Source organism: Arvicola amphibius, chromosome 17, assembly GCF_903992535.2.
Source record: "Arvicola amphibius chromosome 17, mArvAmp1.2, whole genome shotgun sequence".
Taxonomy (NCBI): Eukaryota; Metazoa; Chordata; class Mammalia; order Rodentia; family Cricetidae; genus Arvicola; species Arvicola amphibius.
This window is the reverse complement of record NC_052063.2, coordinates 8,623,102-8,640,194: the sequence shown is the minus strand read 5'-3', so window position 1 is coordinate 8,640,194 and position 17,093 is coordinate 8,623,102. Positions and strand designations below refer to the sequence as shown.

The 17,093-nt window shown below is 40.6% G+C and overlaps 1 protein-coding gene across 1 annotated transcript in view; it reads left to right on the top strand.

Annotated features, from left to right (window-relative positions):
* Positions 1-5,207, top strand: part of Nedd1 (NEDD1 gamma-tubulin ring complex targeting factor) — a 41,496-nt gene extending 36,289 nt beyond the window's left edge. Inside the window, exon 15 of the mRNA XM_038314625.1 lies at positions 410-5,207. Within this exon, the coding sequence (XP_038170553.1) occupies positions 410-514 (105 nt within the window). The 3' untranslated portion in view covers positions 515-5,207. The remainder of the gene's footprint in view (positions 1-409) is intronic.
* Positions 5,208-17,093: the final 11,886 nt, after the last annotated feature.

The following is a 17,093-nucleotide window of genomic DNA, read 5'->3' as shown; positions in this document are numbered from 1 at the left end:
AAGCATAGCACATAGTGTATTAAAGAATGTAGAGTTTATGGATCTGAGGGAAAATCCATGTAAAAACCAATACATTTTTACTTAGTTGTTACAGCTAATTGCCAAGATAAGTAAGCTTCAGACACTTTAACAAGTGAAGTAGATCTTAGCTGCTCACCTACTTTTGATCTTGTTAAGGCTTCTTTCTCACAGATTTGTTTTTTGATGGCTAAGCAAAAAGATTCCCAAGTGTATGACTGTAAATCTTGCAGATATTTAATTTCTCTGGTAATCTTTGTGGTTAAGTCCAAGAAATACCATTTAGCTAGTTAATTGAGCACAAAGGAAGTGACAGCTGAGTGTGTGTAAAACACAGCTTGCAGAGCAGTGTGCTCAATTAGTAATCTAAAAACCACTCCCCCTTTTCCAGAATGAAATACACTCTTTGCTGGAAAGATACTCAGTGAATGAAGGATTGGTGGCTGAAGTCGAAAGGCTGCGCGAAGAAAACAAAAGACTACGGACCCACTTCTGAATACTCAGAACACCTTAATTTTTATGATTGGGAAGTTTCTGGCAACTAAGAATGAAACAGAGTCAGTATTGTTTTCATGGCCTTGACAATGGGTTTTGCACCAGGCACTATTCCATCTCTATCAGACATATTTATATTTTTATATTAAAAATGCACAGAATACCTTCTTCCTAATAGGGAAGTGAACAGGATCTTTATGTTCTGAATGCCTTAGCTATACACTAAGTGCCCTTTGCCTAAGAAAAGAAATATGCGTATAAGGCTGGGTTTATGTTTTACAAGTGACTCTTTAAAACAGTTATATTTTTGATGGACAAATTATATTCCAAATTTTCTTTTTAGGTAGCCAGTGTTCAAAACATTGGTATACCTTCTATTTTATGAAGAAATAATTTTAGGGCGGCAGTTGGATTTTTTTCATGCTGCTGATTAGTCATAATCTTGTTAACTGATGACGTCAGGTCTGACTTATTTATTGTTCGATGTATGATGCTTGTATTTTAAAACTTTGAGTTGTACAGATACATGGTACCTTTGACATTTCTGTTTCTGAGGGCTCCCTATTCTGGTTTCCGACCTTTACACATGAAAAACTAATAAGGTTTTGGAAAATTCAAGGGCTATACATCTGCTGATTGTTTAATGGATTGATGGTATGCAAAATCATGCTATAAGGTTTTAACCACCGTGGCTCAACTTATAATCAATGAAAACTTATTGTAAGGTAATAAATATTACAATATTGTTGCCATTTTTCTCACAAGTAAAAAGCATAGATTATTTTTCTGTGTTTTATACCATTAACTTTCTCTAATTATAGCATGCTACAGATAGTATTTTTCTATTACTAGCCTTACCATAGCGTTATTTATATCAGCTCATCATGGAAAGAATTTACACAACAGCAGCAGCTGGGCATGCTCATCCACCTGCTGTGATCCACAGTTTGATAGGACTGGACTAGGAGAGCTACTCATCCATTAACATTCTTGTTGCCTCTTGCCCAAAGATTTCAACTGTGTACTTTGTATATAGGTCTGTTGCCCATTTTTACTTTCTGAGATCAAAATATTTACTAAGATGTAGCTTAGTTTGCTAACTTTATGGGTTTCTAAAGTGATGGAAGGCTTACAGATATACATAATAAATACAAACCTATGAATAATTATTTCCAAAAGCAAAACAGGAATATGCCTTTTCCCAGGTGACTCAGATATGCTGCCATCTTTTCCCAGAGGATATGGCAGCATTATGACTTGTAACAAGTTTCCTTACCTGTCACTCAAGCAAGGTTAGGATGCAGAAGTACTTTGTCTATATGCCGTATTTTTATCTATTAATATTTTCCTACTTCCTTTTTCTATAGGTGTATATATTGTATATTAAAAGGGTCTGATAAAATAATTGAGTAATTTTATGTGTATAGGTGAAACACTTGTCATGGATTTAAACACTGAGTACAGTAAATAAATTTTTTTTGTTGTTTTCAAAGCATAGAAGATTTGTACTTGAACTTTCTGCCTCTGGTTGAAATGGAATAACAGGGCTTACCTTACCTTCCCGTTTGAAATTTGTAAACAAAAGGCACGATGTGTGAAATAGTTACTATAGATTGGCAATAGGCCCTATAGCACCGCCATCCCTGAGAGGCACTCGGAATACTCAGGGTAACAGATGACAGCAAATTGCTTAAAGCCTGCATGGAAAATTAAAATAGAAGCTGAAGAAAGAGGGCATTTCCTAGAAGGAAAAGGGTGCCATGGCAGAGTGTCTTCCAGGTTCTGAAAGTGGATCTGCAGTTCAGATTTATACTCAGTGAAAGTGCTTTTCAAAGATGAAAATGAAATAAAACTTTTTCTTTAGACCTAGAAAGGCTGAAAGAGTTCCACCACAAGGAGAGGGAGTGGCAGGAAATGTTTACGAAGGAAAAGGATACCCTAAAAGTTGTAACTACTCAAAGAAACAGACGAAAAATGCAAAATACTAAAGACATTTCTCATTTTTCAAACGTAAATGTAAAATGTTTTGTGTTCTTAACCGAGGTAAAGCTGACACGTAGGCTATAGTCAAGGTCGGGAGGCTGTAGTGAAATCCCCTGCCCTGAGTTGTTCCCACTAACTGAAGCAGCACGACAGGACCTGGAAGTGGACTGCATAATGTCAGCTGTCGTGGAACAATGGCAAGATGCAACCATAGAAGAGCAACAAAACCCCAAACGGTCTGGGAGTGACTAAATGAGTAGTCACACACGCATTGACGGGCACCAGAGTTTGAATACCTGGGACCCACAGCAAATCAGCAGGGCATATCTGTAATGCTGTGGCGTCGCTGTGAGGTGTGGGGCAGAGACAGAACCGCTAGAAGGCTGTGGGCCAGCTGGATGGACCGACATGCACGGTGGCAAGCAAACTCTGTGGAAGGCGAAGACTAACCCTACTGATTGTCTTCTGACCTCTGCATGTGCATGCCTGACCAATAAACACTAATGCACGCACAGACACAAATCCAAAAGAATGTAGTTGAAAGGGTAAACAAGTTATGGAACAAATAGAAAATAAACAGCAAGATGGCAGATTTAAAAACATATCTAGAATTACATTGGCTATAGGTTGCCAGAGTTACTTTTATTATCAGATTGAATCTTTTAGCCTCGTTGTACTGAACATAAATCTAGTTTAAACATGAATATATAAACTTTAAATATGAAAAATAAAATGAATAGTGTATTGAGTTGAATGCAAATGAGATTCTGGAGGGTAGGCTCAGTGGTTAAGAGAGCGTACTGCTCTTCCACGGGACCCAAATTTGGTCTCCTGTTAACACCTTGGATGGTTCACAACTTCTTGTAACTCCAGCTCCAGAGAGTTTGATAACCTCCTTTGGCCTCTGCATTCATTCTCTCTCTTGCAACTCTGTCTACCTCTTTCTCTTAAATAATTAAAGATAAATCCTTAAGAATTGTGGGAGCCACACTGTGTAGTATTTGTAGAGGAATGCATAGCATCAAAAGCTTATTTTAGGAAAGGAAAGACTCCTATACTAGGTGAGCTCAGTGTCCACCTGCAAGTAGAAAAATATGTGAGTCCCAAAATGAGAAAAAAAATAGAAAAAAGAATGGCATGGAAACAAAATAAACGGGGTGGGGGTGGGGGATAGTGAAGTAAAGAGCTAGTTCTCATCAATAAAACTGATAAAAATAGGCATAAATGATCAATGTCAGGAATAAAAGAAATCGCCTACAAGTATTTCTGACAAAAATGCCAAGTATGAAAACTGACAAATTCTTTCATATATTTAAAGAAAACACCCAGTTCTGAACAAGTGCTTGTAGCATTGGATAACCAGGGTTTGATGCCCAACTCACAAAGGCCAGCATCACTCTGCTGCTCAAAGAAGACAGCATCCTGACATAAATGCAGGCAGTTCCACATCACATTTTAATTGTTCAAATCTAGCAGTCTGTTTAAAAAAAATAAGGATACAGCCAAAGGAGATTCTCCAAGAATGCAAATTTGGGATAATGAGGAAATCTAACAGTCTGTCACAAAGCAAACATTCTTTTGGTAGGTGCAGAAACAACGTTTGATAAAGTCAGTATTCACTCCTGATTTAAAACTCAGATATAAGTGAATATTCAAAAAAATCTCATTATGTAAGCAGCAATTAATGAGAAAATTACGTGCCACTTAGAATAGCATAAAAATGTGAGCTAGTGACGGATAGATAGGATAAAAAGACTTACACACTGCATTCTCCAGCGAAAAGGTAAATTTTAGTAGTGTGGCGTGCACATTAGGGGTTGAAAGTCTCCCTACTGTGCGATGTCAGTTCTCACATTGACATGTATTCAACAGAATGACAAGAATGTTACCTGTGTTGTTAGATAGTATCTGTGAAACTGCCTTCAAAATTTTGAAGTACAAAATATTTAAGTAACCAAACAACCTTGGACAAAAATAGCACATTAATGTTTACACTTCATAATTTCTTGTTAAAAGACAACCAGCCATAAGTATAAATACAATCACACCAATATGGTACAGTAAAGTCCAGAAGTAGATTCTCATACCAGTACACACACTCATACATACGCTAGGGAGAGCCCACTAGAGATAACATAGTTGATAGCCAATTATAAGTCTTTGTTGCAGTTGGCTGGAACTACACTTGGCATTTGGGACCTAAGTTAGCACTAGGCATTTAGTGGGTTTTTAAAGGCAAAAACTATATCCTGATGTCTCACTTGTCAGCTGCAAGGAGAGGTTTTGCACAAGCAGGCATCTTGACCTCAGATTCCTAGAAAAGTGTTGGTTAATTTTCTGTGGGTCTTCCTATCAAGTTAATCAAATTCTAGTTAAGTCTAAAATGGCCTCAGCAAGTATACAAGATGAAGGAACCTCTACATTGTCTTGCCTTTTCATACATAATCCTCAACTGATATTTGACATAAAAATAGAAATCAATAGAGAAGGTTATACTTTATTTGTTTTTGTTGGATAAGAGGGTCGCTATTTGAAACAAAAATTGTGAGACATACTCTGTACTATTTAAAAGTTAACTAAAATAGATTGGACCTTGTAATTGTTTTAAATTAAAGGCTATTTCTAGAAGATAACATGAGGTAGAAGTCTTGAACTTATCTAATTTTGAATACATCAACAAATAAAACTTTTGAAAGAATTGTTAACTTGAATTTGAGCAACAATTGATACACTCTTCAAAAAATACTCCAAAAGAGATTTGAAACACTAGGCATAATGGGAAAATGCCATGTCCTTCTTACATTCCATGCAAGTTTCAAAGTGGGCAAATGATTTAGAGAGGCACTTTGGCAGTCATGGTGGGAAGGCGGCAAATGTGCCCATGGAAAGAGCTGTGTAATCTTAGTCGTCAGAGAAATGCAAACCAAGCCAGGAGATGCAACAGCATGCTCATTTAAGTACTGAGAGCTAGAAATCCAGCTTGATCTTGGGTTGGTAAGGAAGTGGAACAGCTGTGATTTTGCCACTCAAAGAGTGGTACAATCATTTTTGTAAACACCTTAACAGTTTCTCACATCCACAGGTCACCTCCCTTAGCCATTCTGCTCCAGACACTTTAAGAAAACTTGCACAGGAATGGTCCCACCAGCTCCATTGTAATATCCAAAATCTGGAAGCCATTCAAATACTTGTCAGCAAATAAAGGAATAAACAAATCACCATATATGTGATGGAGCTCTACCCAGCTATGGTGTGGGAAGTCCTTCTGTATATGCGTCGCTTTTATTAGCTAATGAATAAAGAGGCTGCTTGGGCCTATGGCAGGGCAGAATAGAGCAAGGCAGGTGTTCCAAGCGAAGATAGAGGAGAAAAAAAGGCAGAGTCAGATGCCATGTAGCTGCCCAAGGAAAGACGCCAGAGAACCTTACAGTAAACTATGAGCCTTGTGGTGATACATAGATTAATAGAAATGGGTTAATTCAAGATGTAAGAGTTAGCTAGAAATATGCATGAGCTAATTGGCCAAGCAGTGTTTTAATACAGTTTCTGTGTGATTTATTTTGAGTCTGGGCAGCTGGGAAACGAAGGAGCAGTCACCACCTACACAGTTATGTGAATGTGCAGTAATGTGGATTGACTACAAATATGTCAATAGAAACCAGTGTTATATGTTGACATGCAGTTCTAGAAAATGCAAACTTACTTGGCAGCAATCAATGTTTTTCTGAACATTGGGGAGTAGGGTAAGAGAGGGTTACCAAAAGGAAGACTTCTGTCACTGATGACTGCATTATTTGGGTTTTGATGATAGAATTCATGCCCATATTTTCCAAATTATGTGCTTCTATAGTGAATAACTTATTTTAATGTCAACTGCTTCAGCTTGTTATTTTCAAGACAAGGTCTGTATAACCCAGGTTTGCCTCAAATCCCGTATGAAGCCAAGGTTGATCTTGAACTTTACCCTCCCATGTGCCACCAACAAAAGGGAGCAATTCTAATGTATGGTGCAAGTATGTTGAAGTTACTTATAAATCCCGCCCCTTATACCCTTACTATTGTTCAAAACGTGAAATAACTATAAAGTTAAAGAATAATTTGATGTCCGCTTAGCACTCAGATCTTAGTTTGCTTTCCTGTTGCTTTTAATACTCGAGCAAAAGTAACTCAAGGGAGATAGGGCCCCATGACCTCAGTTCCAGGTCACAGTCTGTCATTGCGGGGAAGCAAAGGTGGCCGGCCATATCCACCTTCAAGAACAGAAAGAGAATGCATCTACGCATACCTGCTAGTGCTCAACTTAACTTTTTTTTTTTTTTTATTCAACTCAGCCCCAACCCAAGAGATGGCGTAGCCCACATCCAGGATGGGTCTTTGCACCTCCCTTGCCCTAATTAAGAAAATCATTCACAGGCATTCCCACAGGTCAACCTCATTAAGACTCTTAGCCAGGTGATTCCAGACTGTCAAGTTGGTAGAACTTCACAGAACCCAACCCGCGCATCTGTGAGGAGAGCCATCCTTACCCTGGTAAGCATCATATACAGACTATATCTGCAAATAAGTTATTAGGGACTGTAGGAATTTGCAGTGTTAGGGTAAACAAGTAGACTGAGAATTTCCATATAGTAAATAAAGGGAGCAAAATAATGAAGTTTACCCAGGATGAAATCTATTTTTCTGGTTTCTGAAAATTTGAGTAGCATTTTGGTGGTAGTCTCTTAAGTTCTAAGCAGCTGAACTTGGCTATTCGACAGTTTCGAGTTCATCAACATTAACTACCTTAATGTTTTTCTCTCGCCTCATATATATTTATAAATGCTTATTTATTGATGAGCTGAGTGTTTTGAGTACAGAAAATCAGGAATTTCTGTATGAGGTTGATGTATTTTCCTAGGAGAGTCAGATGGTTGGCACTTAGACGTACAGTTTCTTTGATAAATGACAAATCATTACTGAGAAAAATGAAACTGTCAAATATAGCTTTACGTGTCCTTTTGTTTGTTCGTTTATAAGACAGGCTTGCCTTAAACATGGGACCCTCTTCCTTCAGCCTCCCGAAATCGGAGCGTACAGCCTTCCTGGCTAGGATGCAGCATTTGCTAAAAAGGTGAAGTCCTGCTGGGGTGGTGGTGGCACACGCCTTTAGTCCCAGCACTTGAGTTCAAGATCAACCTGGTCTACAAAGCAAGTTCCAGGACAGCTAGGGCTTCACAGAGAAACCCTTAAAAAAAAAAAAAAAAAAAAAAAAAAAAAAGTAAAAATCTTAACTGTGGTTTGCAGACTGTGTCAGGAATATAGGCAATATTTTTATTCAAGATTATCTTCTCTGTCTGTTCCCTGCTCCCCATGTGTATGTGTGTGTATATGTGCTGTCTATATGTGCATGTGGAGACCAGGGCTTCACTTGGGGTGTCTTCCTTTATTACTCATTACTCTGCCATGTTTTTGTTCAGACAGATGCTCACTGATCTTGGAGCTCTCTGATTGGCTAGACTGGCTGACCAGTGAGCCCCTGGGATTCTCCTGTCCCTGCCTCCCACTGCTGATGTTACAAATATGCACAGCCATGCTCAGCTTTTTAATGTGGATGCTGGAAATGCAAAGGCATGTCCTCGTGCTCATTGAATACCTGGCATTATGGATAATGATGCTTGTTAAAGGATGATAAGAGGCTATGTATTTCATAGAAATAATACTTACTGGTTATTCAGTAAACTGTGATTTTTTTTTACCACTTTTGCCATTCAAAAATATTTAAATGGAAATATATCATTATATGCTTAACCTAAGCTTGCACCATGATTTCACACTATGAGAAAATGGCAGCATAAAGAGTAATACGATATTTTGACCAACTATTGAAATGGGTAACTCATAGTACTATTTTTTCCATTTTTCTAGCAGAAATATGCTGGGGAAACTATCTAAAATTGTCTAGGCTTAAGGCTTTGAGTCTGAAAGTACAACATCCTCTCCTCACAATTTATTGGACCCATTTCAGAAATTACGAAGCCTTTTGGTGGAGGGATATTTCTGTGGTCCTTGTTTCAAAGGCTAGGTCCTTTCTGAAGTGGGAACGGGTGCTTCATTGTCATTTAAGGTTACCCAGCACACTTTAGATTTTCTGATGCCCAAGCCACTGTGGATTTATCACCTAGAATGCAGCAGGACTGGTGTTTGCATCGGGGAAGCCCGGTGTACACAAACAGAGAGTCACCGTCCACTCCTGTCTTAGTGGTTTCCCTGGTGCATGAGATGCAGAGTGCTTTGGGGGATTAGGTAAGACATAAACATCACTGTTGGTCTCTTCCCCATGTCCTCTAAGGGATGCCTCCATGTTTATAGCTACAATAATTCAAAATTAGTCCTACTATTCTATAACTTTATATTTATTCTGCCTTATGAAATTAAGTTGCCAGATACATTCACATTTGGTTTTGTATCGGAAGTACTACTTGATGCATTTTACAGATATAATTTTTGACCATGAAATCGCAAGTCACAATACGTTTCTATATTTGAAGCAAACTTTGATGTAAAGATAAGCCATGGTTTCTGTATGCAAATGTGTTGATAAGTTATGTTGTTTCTGTTGTCTTATTTTTTTTTATTTTTTATTTTTAAGGGCTGATGTAAAATTGAAACCCATGCCTTAGGAGTTTAGAGAGGAGCAAATTCAAGGTCAAAATAGCCTTATCTTGTCCTAATGGTGGTGTAGGAGGACTTTCTGTCTATGTGTTGCTTTTATTGGTTAATGAATAAAGAAACTGCCTTGGTCTGTTGATAGGGCAGGACTTAGGTATGCGGGGAAAACTAAATAGCATGCTGGGAGAAGGAAGGCAGGGAGATAGACGTGCTGGAACCTTGCTGGGAGGCCACGACCTCGTGGTGATACACAGATTAATAAAAATTGGTTAAATTAAGATGTAAAAGTTAGCCAATAAGAAGCTAGAGCTAATGGGCCAAGCAGTGATTTAATTGATACAGTTTCTGTGTGGTTATTTCGGGGCTAAGTTAGCCATGCGGCCGGGATGAACAAGTAGCCCCTCCGCCAACATCATGGTGCTACTGCGGTAGTCATTAGAGGTAATTTAATATTTTTGTGCTTGAGTTGGAAGTGTCCCATGTTAATTTATATATACATATATGTGTGTTATAAATATGTGTGTGTGTGTGTGTGTGTACTTATTCATGCCAATGCATGTGTGCACATGTGAAGGCCAGAGTGTGATGCTGTAGTCTTCCTCAATTGCTTTCCCATCATTTTATTTTATTTTGAGATGAACTTTCTCACTGAGCCTGGAGCACCATTTTGGCTAGACCAGCTGTCCCCATGCTCCAGGGATTCACCTGTCTCTGCCCTTCAGCGCTGGGCTTGCAGACACATGCCACCGTGGCTGGCGTAAGGGGGTGGTAATCTGAACCCAAGTTCTCATGCTTGGGTGACAAGCACCTTACCCGTTGAGCCATCTTCCCAGCCCTTCCACCTTAACAGTAAGGTGCCAAGATTATGCGCTCCAGGCTAAGAAAAGTAGCTCACGGCACCTGTATGTGGGATGAAGGCCCCGTATTCCCGCAAACTGCCTCCTTGGTTAGGACCTGTCTGTGTCTCAGCTGAGTTTTCGCCTCACCCTGTTATGTTTCCTCTCTTTTAGGGTTTCCAGAATAATCTGTTAGCCAAAATGCTAGAAGTGTCTGGTGTCGTCATCTACTTCAGTTGTCACCCGCAGCGCCTTAGCTTCTTTTATTTTATTGATCTCTTTCTTAACATGTCTCCTTTATTACCTTTTAAATTAGAAATTATTACATGTCATAAACCCAATTACTGGCTTACGCTCCAAACCAGCAGCCTAAAATCTTCATCTTTTCCTGTCCGTATCAACCCTTCAGTGACTATGAGGAATAAGTCTACAGCCAACATTTACAGCAGGCACACAATCACGAGGATGCACGCTTGTGTCTCCGAAGGGGCTTGGGAGCCTTGTTTGTGCTGAAGATCGGACTCAAGGCCTCTGCATGCAGGACAAGCACTGGATCCATGAGCTATTTCTTAGGCCTGAGAAAGTTTTGTTTTTTGTTTTGTTGTTGTTGTGGTTTTGGGGGGGTATTTTTTTTTTTTTTTTTGGTATTTTTCAAGACAGGGTTTCTCTGTAGCTTTGGTGCCTGTCCTGGAACTAGCTCTTGTAGACCAGGCTGGCCTCAAACTCACAGAGATCCGCCTGCCTCTGCATCCTGAGTGCTGGGATTAAAGGCGTGCGCCACCACCGCCCAGCTTGTTGGTTTGTTTTTTAAGATAAAGTTTGTGCTTGTTCTGGTAAATCTTAGAGCAGTTCTCAACCTGTGGGTCGTGACCCCTTTGGGAGTCATTATCAAATATCCTGCATATTAGATAGTTACATTATGAGTCATAACAGCAGCAAAATTCCAGGTAAGAAGTAGCAATGAAATAACTTTGTACAACCTGAGGAACTGTAATCACGAGTCACACCATTAGGAAAGTTGAGACCACTGTCTTGGAGGATTTAAGAAAGCAAGTATCGAATGATTTCAGCAAGATAAATGGATAGAAAGCTACAAACCCTCCTTCCTACACATTGACAAAGAATTAACAGTACACAGGTCAAATAGCTTCTGGGAAATCTACTAACTGGTTCTTACACCCCAGAAGAAACTGGAACAATCTCATTAAAACCCAGGAATGGAAATACGATGATACTCCCCAGAGTCGCTCCCTCCAGCACAGTGCTGTGTGACCATGGGACATCCCAACTCCTGTTTTTTCCTTTGGGAACAGAGGATTATAGTATACAATATGCACATCTAATGTTTTGACTTTAGTGGTGACTCTCTGGTTGACTGATTCTCAGTGTTCCCATATCCGAGTGGCAGCTACTATTCCTAAGTTCAAGTAATAACATGGTAAACAGCAAGACAGAACTATTCATAAATAACAGATTTCCCAGTATAGGTCAATACATAGACACGCATAGAAGAAGCCTGTACTGTTGAAAGGTAAATCATTTTTGAATCTGGCATTGGCTCTCTAAGAGCATAAGAAGTAATTATATTGTCCCAGTTAAGCAAGATGAATAAGCTCAGGAGACCCGCGTGTTGCATCTGTTGTCAACAGTGATATATTATACACTTGCAGCTTGTTAATAGGGTAGCTCTCAAACTAAATGTTCCTACCACAGTAAGATTAAATCAGAAAGTTACAAATCTATGACATTGGGTTGGGGAAATACGTCAGAGTCTTTACCTGCCATGTGTGAAGGGTTGACCCCCTCCCCTCGTATACACACCCCTACAACTAATCTGTGGAGTTGAATTTGTAAGATCAGAAGGGAAATCTGTCGGCTGGGGAGATGACTCGGTGGGTAAGAGTACTTACCACTCAAGCATGGGGCTCTCCCTTCCAATCTCTAGACACCATGGAAAGGCTGGGCATGTGGCACAAACATCAGTAGTCCCAGGGCCCCTAGATTGGAGACAGAGACAGGAGAATGCCCTGTTTGTGGGTCAACCACCCTGATGTATGCAGTAGAAAAGAAACAAAGTGGCCCTGTTTCAAAGGAACTGGAGGTGAGGCTCTATACCGAGTGTGTCCTCAGACCTCCACACAGAGGGACACACACAGGGGAATTTGTGTTGTTAGCAGTATAAAAAGTGATAGAGAGGTATAAGGCATCTAATTTTTATGAATGAAGCCATGTATTAAAATGTATTATTACAATTAATTAAGGTGCTTCAAATAATTGCCCTTGTAAGTGTAACTGCAGAAAAGCTCAGCAAAACACAGTGGGAGAAGCCTCGGGAAAAGACAAAAAGCAAAGGCACTACATGGAATGCAGGAAGGAATTAGCAAAGGACAGCAATACATCCTCACCTATAGACAGTTACTTTAATTACGAATGTGCTAAACATGCCGATTAAATGACATAGGCTGACTTAATAAACAAGCGATATGCACGTGTATACAAGAGACTCCAGTTAGATTTGAGGATGCACAGCTGAAAATGAGGGGATGCCATGGTACTCAATGCAAATGAGAGTCTGAAAAGAATCAGTGAGCGTGCACACACACACACACACACACACAATAGACTCAAGTGTAGAGGCAAAAGTGATGTATTATGTATGTGTGTGTACATATGTATGTGTGCACCTGAATGTATACACACACATACACATTTAGCTCTGACTCTAGAATAAACTATTAAGTTAATGGCCCTAAGAGTACCAAGTCTTCGACTTTATAAGATGTAGGGAAACCCTTGTAAGCTTCTGAAAGGGCAACCCAAATTTAACTTTGACCAAGTGGTGCTGTGCTGCTCAGATACTGTGAAGTTAACCAAAGAGTCCTCTTGTGACAAACCGTTGAGCCCTCAGAGCAGACTTGGTGTCACATCTGTCGTGCCTACGTCTGTCCTTTCTTCATCTTCTTCCTCTTAAGGAACAGCAGCACTCCCGACTTGACAGACAGTAAGCTTGAAGGCTGACAGCCAGGCTTCAGTAGTGGACAGTCGGGCTGGTTTCAGAGGTTTATAAACCTAACGGCTGGAGAGCACAGTTTCAAAACCCACATTTAAAACTCCAATTTAGCATGAAGCGGAACGAATTCCTCTAGGCATATTGGCCTCAGGTAGGTTGAGACTCAAGGGTCTCAGTGTAGCACGAATAATAAAAACCCAGGGACAGATATTGGGGTTCGACCTGATTTGGGGGTTTTTCTGTTGTAGCTTTCAGGCTGCCCCGCAACACATGTGCTTTTTCCAAACAATCCCCTGTGCGTTTTTCAGACAGCCGGCTCTCTTTCTATTTCAGTCTGAAGATTTCAAAGCGGTAAGAGCTCTCTAGTGGCTTGTCTCCTTTGCTTTTCTGATTTTCAGGTTGAACCCCAATATCTGTCTCTGGGTTTTTATTGTTCATGCCACATCTCAGATAGACACGCTCTACCGCTGAAGTGTATACATGCTTTGGGAATTCTTTTGGAATATTTTATCTGTGACAATGGAGATCTCATCTGAATTCTGGGGTCCAAGGCCCAAAGAACACTAAGGAAATTCCTGAAGTCAGGGCTTCGGTTTTCAACCTGAGGTGTTGGCATACAGGTATGCCATTTATAAAAACCTATTCTAAAGCTATAAACCTTTAACTAAGTCACTTCTATCCCTGGGTGTTAATTTTAGTAAATACCTACACATAGCACAAAGAGCGGGTGGTCCCGATGGAAACAATAGTAAGGTAATGAAGTTCAATTAAAATGTATCAGTAACAGCACTTAATATACAAAGAACCCATAGGCCAGTTAAAACATTCAGCAGACAAAGCACAAGGCGAGTGCTGATCACGAGATTTGCATTTTTGAAATAACTGGGTGACAGAAAGAATGGAAAAGAGAAGAATGGAAGAAGGTTGAAAGGCTAGCACAAACCTAATACTAATAGCAGCCTAGTCTCATCCCTGTTACCATGATACAATACCCCGACAGTAGCAACTTAAGTGAGAGAGGGTTTATTTGGCTCACAGTTCCAGGGTACAGGCCATTGCTTCAAGGAAGCCAAGGCAGAGACTTGAAGCAGCTAAGACGCATAGCAGTCAGGAGCCCAGAGATACATGCATGCATGCTTAGTACCCAACTCTCTCTCTCCTTACATTTCCTAGAGTCTAAACTAGGAAATGGTGTCGCCCACTTTCAAGCTGGGTCTTTCCACATCGGTGAGGACCATCAAGACAATCTCCACAGACATTCCCCCACCTGATCAAGAACCACTGCAAGTCTTCCCTGGGTGTTTCAAAGTTGTATCCAGTTGACGATTAAAACTAATGATCAGAACTAGCAGGTCAGATTGGACAAAAGCCCTTCCAGAACTAAGGAAGTCATCTGCTGATGTTGTCCTGAAAAAGAGCAATTCTAATGTTTCATGTTCCTCATACAAGAGATTTGGAAAATATAAAGCAGATGTTGTAGACGGCAAAAGAAAAGGTCAGAGCTTAGAATTTTGTGGAAGAACTGGGTAACTTCTCTCAATAATTGGTAGAGGAAAGGCGCGGCGTCTTGTTTTCTGTCTAGTTTGCTAAGAAGTTTTGCTTTCATTCCATCAAGAGTGGGTACTGAGTTGTGCTAATTGCTTTTGCCAAATCCACTGAGATTGGATCCTCCCCCCCTTAAATCTATGAATATAGAGACTCGTATTGATTTTTAAATGTTAAATCATCCTCACACGCTGGAGAAACCTCATTATCTTGGATTTACTTTGCTAGTATTTAGGATTAGTTCATCTAAGTTTATTAAAAAGGTTAGTTATTAATTTTCCTTTCTTTAGAATCTTCTTTCAGTGTCTGGGTATGAAAGTTATGTAACTATTTGAAACAAAGTTAAAATATGCTCAACAGAATTAGATGCTCCTGGGCACATCTTTCTCCAGGTGGGGCTGACTTTGTCTTGGGCTCTGCCACAGGGACAGTGGGCACCAGATCACTTTAAATGTAACAGGAGATGCTGCGGGTTGGGGGCTGTGGCTTTGCTGAGGGTCCTGCTCCTGTTCCCAATGTTTCCACGCAGACCTCCAAGAAGGTCAGCTCAGAACTCTACACAGTCCTGGGACATCTACCTGGGAAGCCACACACTGATCTCTGTTAAGCAGCAACAGCTGTAGAAAACCAAATTTCCGAAACTTTCTTCCTGGGTGTTAGCTTCAATATCCCACACCTGTCCCAGGGTATATGAGTTTGTCTCTGACCCCGAGAAGAGGTAAAAGTTAAAAGTGTCTCTTATTTCCTGTTCATGACCACAGTTAGAACATTCCCAGAGGAAAAGTAACACGGCGCTCAGCAGGTCTTTATGATTCTCCATTCTGGAAACAAACCTCTCCTTGGTTCTGGATCAGTCTACTGCTCCTAAACAAGCCATACTTTATTTCACTTTAACGTTCAACAAAGCACAAGTCTGCCACAACCCACCAAACACTCTCAGGTTGTCTGTTCTCACCTTCTGAAAACAAATATTTCTTTTATTTCACATCTCTCCTCCACTTCCTCTGTGTATTTATAAATATGTACTCACTATACATGCTCCTGAAAACCACAGCAATTATTTATTATTTGTGTGATCGTGTCTTTGTGCCCATGTGTGTGCCAGTGTGTGAGTGTGTGCATGTGTGTGAGTGCAAGAGATCAGCCTCCCGTGTAAATCCTCAGATGCCAGTCACCATAGTTTTTGAGACAGGGACTCTCATGGAACCCGAGAGTTTAGCAGTTAGGCTGAGCTGGTTGGCCTGCAAGCCGCAGGGACCCACTTATCCCTGTTTCCCCAGTGTTGGAAGAAGCGTGCACTGATGTAACTGACTTTTATATATATCGGATTCTGGGGATGGGACTCGGTCCCATCTTGCGTGGCCAGCACTTTACCAGCTGAGCTTCTTTCGTAGACCTAGAATGCTATTAACCCCTCCAAGAGAAGACACTGCGGCTTGAGTTTCGTTTGTCTCTGGAACTCAGGTTGGAGTTCACTCCCCATGGTGATGGATTAAGAGATAGTGTTTTAATCTAACTATATTGCTTAGAAATGGAATCTTTGGGAGATATTAGGGTTACATAAAGGCATCAAGGAGAGCACCCTGGATTCAATACTGGGGCCCTATGGAGAAGAGTGAGGGAGATCAGAAGCCATGTGGACATGTTTCCTGTCTCTCATGTGCTGCTTCATGTTGTCTTGGGACTAGAATATGGGCCCTTCAACCCCTGGAATGGTAAGCTAAATAAACCCCATATCTTTATAATTTAGGCAGCAGGGTATTGTGTTTCTAGCAATAGAAAATGGACTAAGACAAAATTGGTATCAGAATGGGGTCCTTACTATATCTGAAAATGTGAGATGGCTTTGGGAATGAGTTACAGGCATAGGTTGGAAGAATTTGAAAGAACAGCCTAGAAAAAAAGCCTAGGATTCTGTAAGCAGAGCATTATGGGCCATTCTGGTGATGACTCAGAGGACAAAGAGCCTGGGAAACTGGTCTCAGAAAGAAATGGGAACAACTGCATTAAAAATTGTACCAGGCGCCGCCATTGGTGCACAGTGACAAGAGACTTGAATTCTGAATAAGCCCTGGTACTTGGAGGAAGCTGAAATTGGAAGGACGGCCTAGCTCATCAGACTGGAGACCAAACAAAAGCTTGATTATTTGAGCTGCTGTAGAGTAGGACTTGGAGGCATCAAATGAGCGACCTAAAGGTGGAGTGTGCAGTGATGAAGCTGACCTTTCAAACCTTCACGGATGACCAGCGTGTGGAAGGTGCATCTTAGCAACTGCCTGCTACAGAGATTAGCATAGCTTTAAAAGGAGCCAGCGCTTTCCACAAAGCTAATGGGAAAGAGGTCTAGGCAGCATCTCAGAAGCAGGTGGTTCTCTCTGTGTGTTTCTTCTGCTTCTCATCACCGGCTTCTCGTCTGCTTTTCATCATATGCCTAAGGCTCAATGATTTGGGGGAGCAGAGCCACAGCCATGCCTACAATATCTCTGTCCCAGGACTACCTGGACATTCAGTTTCTTGCTTTCCTGTGACACTCTCCACCACTGAGTCAGAAATGCTTG